Source organism: Hyalella azteca, unplaced genomic scaffold (assembly GCF_000764305.2).
Source record: "Hyalella azteca isolate HAZT.00-mixed unplaced genomic scaffold, Hazt_2.0.2 contig14568, whole genome shotgun sequence".
NCBI lineage: Eukaryota > Metazoa > Arthropoda > Malacostraca > Amphipoda > Hyalellidae > Hyalella > Hyalella azteca.
The window spans coordinates 55235-60226 of record NW_025944447.1 but is presented as its reverse complement, the minus strand read 5'-3'; the positions used below and the strand labels follow the sequence as shown (position 1 = coordinate 60226).

Genomic DNA, 4992 nt, shown 5'->3' with positions numbered 1-4992 from the left:
GTTATAAAAAATACAGATAGCGTACAAAACATATTCACTTCTATATAAAAACACTCTCACAACATGTCTCGAATTTTTACATAAGTAAATAAACTCAGATTTTCTAATCATCGTCGAAACAATTTTTACGGGAAATTGAATTTGGTAATAGCTACTTTGGTGTGTAATATTTTTCGATTAATTTTTCTTCAGCGGGCGTGTAATTTTTTTATTTCATTACTATATAAGAGTTTTTTTAACGTGACTTAAGCGAAATAGAAATTATAAATGAAATATCTTTTAGCATTGATAAGATGTCAATAAATAATATTCATTACAAATCAATTTACAGTTAAATTCAAATTCTTCGACGCAGGAAATGAAAGAGCTTTTCTCTCATAAAAATTTGACAAATTGAAATGAAAAAATCAAATGAACATTTACCATTAAAATTTTCGCACTTATTAGGCACTAATACGAGATTCAAATAAGTTTAGTATTTCTTATCGACATTTATCAGAAAAGTCAAATGGATGTAAATATCCAAATATCCACTACTCAGAAAAATAGAGGGTCGTATTGTCTAAATAATTACACACTTCCTGCATCTAGGAGTTATACGTCTTTTGGCCAAAATTATTCAGAATGTCCAATACGGGTAGAAGAAATGTATCACTCTTAATTGGAACAAGTTCTCATTCATTTCTCTGGATAAGATAGACTTGAGACGGTCATTCGTCAAAACTATTATTAATATATTATATATATTCATACAATTTTATATATTCATACAGAAACAGCATGATATTCAAGTACCATGTGTCCGGAAATTCAAATGCTCATGTAGTAATCGAAAATTTTAAGGTAACCGGAAACAAAATATTATTCATCTTTTTAAAATTCGGTATTTTCACGCCAATTTTGAATTTGCGTAAATAAATCCTTTATTGTGTAAAGAAAGTATATGTTAAAATTATCTTCATCAAAGGTAACTTAACAAAGTTTTTTCGTTTGTGTATTAAGAAAAGTTCTCCGTGAAAACCTGTACAATAAATCACATTGAAACCATGTTTTATTTCAACTTTACTGTTTTATTAATATAATGAAGAATTTCCAATGATGCACTGGAAACTTTACTGAGAATTATTTTTTTTCATATAATATGAAATATTTCATATATCATATTTTCTTACTTCTTACCCAGCCGTTGATAATTTTTCCTGAAATCTTTTTTTTAGATAAATGGCATTCCCATTACATTCTATTAATTGGAAATGAAGATATTTTTCATATGTGTTTGTTTTTTCTTCGTCTCAAAATGTTTTATATGAGAAAATTTATTTTAATTTTGAAAATAGATCAACTTTATACGAGCATTTTTCGTGTACTAGATACAATCGCTATACTACACGGAAGACGGCACTATCTAAAAATATGGATAAAAAGACATCATATGAGGTTAGTTATGTGAAAATATAAAAAAAATATATTTCGAGGTTAAATAATTTTAAAATTCAAAAAAACACGCAAATAATTTCATTTACAGTGATTTTCAACCCATTCATTCAAAGTTCATTTTTCACCATTCAGCTTTTGTAAATGCGTACGTATTCACCACAACAATGAGATTTCGATGTGTTGACAACATATATTTTATATAACTGAAAATACGTCAATAGTGTCTAGTTTTATTTGATCATTGATAAAAACCTAACTAAAAAACAAAGAAATTTTTAATCGCACGCTGAACTTAGACATACATATATACCTGTAGAAAAATTCAGAGCATTAGGCTGCAAGCGCCCATATTACGTAGACATCGAAGGAGCGCATGTCCCATTTTTTTTATATATCAATCTAAAATTCGAGGAAACGTCTGGGACACTCTTTGCTACGACAGCACTTACAAGCTATAACTATCTGATCCACTCGTTACCGATGTTGAATAAGCTCTCGTAAAGTTGAAAATTATTTCATGAGAATCTGGTAAATCTATTCATAGAAAAACCCACAAAACGGATATTAAATAGAACGCGTAAAACGTCATTGAAAATACTCAAAACGATTTCAGAAATAGACTATGTCAAAGAAATAGTGTGCGGAAGCCATGTCTACTGAAGACTCGTGCGGTTGAAAACTCACAAGCTAAGCCATAAAAAAAACATAAACAAGTGCTAGCAGAAAAACTGTGGGCTGTGTCGTTGCAACAATAGCATTAATATTATTGGAAATCTGCTAATTGGTTATTATGTTTTCTGATTAGTTTAAAATTGACAAGACAGCAATATGAGTGCTAACAAAATCTCATGTTATGGCCAGGTTGGATTGGATGAACTTCCTCCTAGTTGATGTCCAGCGAGAGCACGCTTGAGCAGGTTGTTATCGTCAAGTGGAACTGGATGACCGGAACCAAATGATGACATTCCTGGATGCGAATTTCCGAACATGGATGACCAAACTCTATATCTATCAACAGCAGGATATCCGTTATCGTTTGGTGAAGGAGACCTGGGGCTATCACTTAGTAGGCGTTCCACACTGAACGACAAAGGGAGTTGACTGTTGTTGAGTTTTGCAGTTTCGATGAGATTTGGAAGTCTAAGTGGGGATTGAATTCCATTAGGGGAATGTGGTGGGTAAGGCTGGTGAGAATAAGAAGGCACAGTAGGAGTAAGAGGAGGAGTGCACTGCTGCGATGTGTTTAGGTACATGTTACTCAGAGGTGAACTTGGTAAATTAGGTTGAAAGGGAGGCCTGCAATACAAAGCTGAAACGGCAGCAGCGGTTGCAGCTTGATGGTACAAAGGGCTAAGATATGGGTTGCACATTCGGCCTAGGAGAGATTGTTTAAATGCTGCTAAACGATTTCTGGAAGCCTGGGTTGACCTGCGGCGGAGTTTACCAGTACTTCCTCCGATGAAGACATCATCAGCCGATGGATCGAGCATCCAGTAGTTACCTTTGCCGGGGTCATCGTAGTGTCTGGGGACTTTAACGAAGCATTTGTTGAGGCTCAGGTTGTGCCGGATCGAGTTCTGCCAGCCTTGCCTGTTGTCGCGGTAGTAAGGGAAGTTCGTCATGATGAAGTCGTAGATGCCGCTTAGCGTCAGCCGTTTCTCCGGGGACGACCGGATCGCCATCATGATCAGGGCGTTGTAGCTGAAGGCTGGTTTTTCGTGTTTTTTCTCTTCATCTCCGGTAGCTTCACCCTTTTCATCTTCTTTTCGGACCTCATCCATTGCAGGATCACAGGCGTCTTCGGAATTTTCATCATCATTAAGGTCTCTTTCGAGATCCTCTACCATGCTTGGCTCAGACTCCCCTGAGACCATGGAAGTTGAAAGACTTTCTTTTGCGGGAGAATCGGTCACTGAATCAAGGACTGTCCGGCATAGCTGGAGTTTTAAAAGAGCGGAGTTTGTCGGCGTGCGAGCATCAGATTTATCAAGAGAATCGGTGAGAAGCGATCTGATTGAGAATGCATGATGATAGGGGGAGGCAGATGAGGTTTGTGAAGGGACTTCGACATGACGATTGGATTTCACAGTGGGCCTTTTCACCGGAGTTTCTGACAAGGAATTGCAAGGTTCATGTGAAAGAGATGCTGTTGGAAAACAAGGTGATGGCTCCCGCTGCATTGCCGTGAAACAAGATGAGGGAGTAGGTGGAGTACTTTGGTGATTGGGTGGTAAATCTCTTGAATTTTCTCCGTCGTTGGAAACCAAGGCGGATGGAATTAGAGACTCGAAACAAGCACCGAGTATATTTTTTGGCTTATATCCTAGGTGCGATGGAGTTTTATTGAGAGCTCCGGGATTGTGTTTATGAATGTCTTCTTTGTACATAGAAGTCCACGGAATATCGTCCATTAGGTCAGTTCTAACGGATAGATCACGCCGGGCTCGAAGATTTTGATTAGCAGCAGAACTTATAGCTCTGGACCAGGCTTGAAGCTGTTCCATGGAAGTCTCAAATGAGGGGACGATTGAACGATCCTCTTTTTCTTGTGTGTCTTCTATTTTCTGTTCGATTAATTCTATTTTTGTTGGCAAAATGATAGTTTTTTCTTGGTTGGGGCTGGGAGATTCCTCCGATGAGGTATTTTTTGATTCAATGTCACTTTTCTTGTCCTCGGGAAAATTAGTAGGTTTTTCCTCCACGATATCACTATACATTGCTTTAATAAAAATTGTTTCGATGATTATTTGTTTTTAAAAGTATTTAATGGACCACAGCCTATTATCTATATCTTGTTAATTTTTCACTGAATGTTTAAGATATTCAAGAAAGGAGAAAACATCGTAAGAAATTTGTTAAAATTTCTCGCTGTCGAAAAATGATTCACGCNGGAGAAAACATAGTAAGAAATTTGTTAAAATTCCTCGCTGTCGAAAAATGATTCACGCAGCTCCAATAAAAAATTGAAATAATTAAAATCTGGAAAGTTAGAAAAATACGGATTAATTATTGAAAATCTATAGCTGACAAAGTACTTTTATTTCAGGCAGCCGTTATGTTTGCTATGACAAATTAACGACAATAATATCAATGACAAATTTACGACAATAATTGCAATGACAAATTTACGACAATAATTGCAATAGAAAATTTGCACGAGTAATTGCAATGACAAATTTACGACAATAATTGCTACGAGAAATTTACGACAATAATTGCTACGATAAATTTACGACAATAATTGCAATGAAAAATTTACGACGATAATTTCAATGACAAATTTACGATCATAATTGCTGTATCAAATTTACGACAATAATTGCAATGACAAATTTAAGACAATAATTGTTATGACAAATTTACGACAATAATTGCTATGACAAATTCACGAAAATAATTGCAATGACAAGTCTACGACAATAATTGTCATTAACAGTTTACGACTAAATTAATTAACAAATTTATGAAAATTATTGTTATGACAAATTTACGACAGTTATTATTATGACAAGCTGGCGTCAATAATGGCTATGAATAATTTACGACTACAATTGT

At 35.2% G+C, this 4992-nt stretch overlaps 1 protein-coding gene across 1 annotated transcript; it reads right to left on the bottom strand.

The window, feature by feature from the left end:
• Window positions 1–314: 314 nt before the first annotated feature.
• On the bottom strand, window positions 315–4311 carry LOC108668174. The gene has a single exon (XM_018155342.2). It carries the CDS (start codon window positions 4152–4154, stop codon window positions 2289–2291), a length of 1866 nt encoding a protein of 621 aa, XP_018010831.1. The 5' UTR covers window positions 4155–4311; the 3' UTR covers window positions 315–2288.
• Between the last annotated feature and the right edge of the window lie 681 nt (window positions 4312–4992).

What these genes read in the sequence shown, in the direction of transcription:
- LOC108668174 (XM_018155342.2), bottom strand. Translation starts at nt 4,154, where the DNA reads ATGTATAGTGATATCGTGGAGGAAAAACCTACTAATTTTCCCGAGGAC.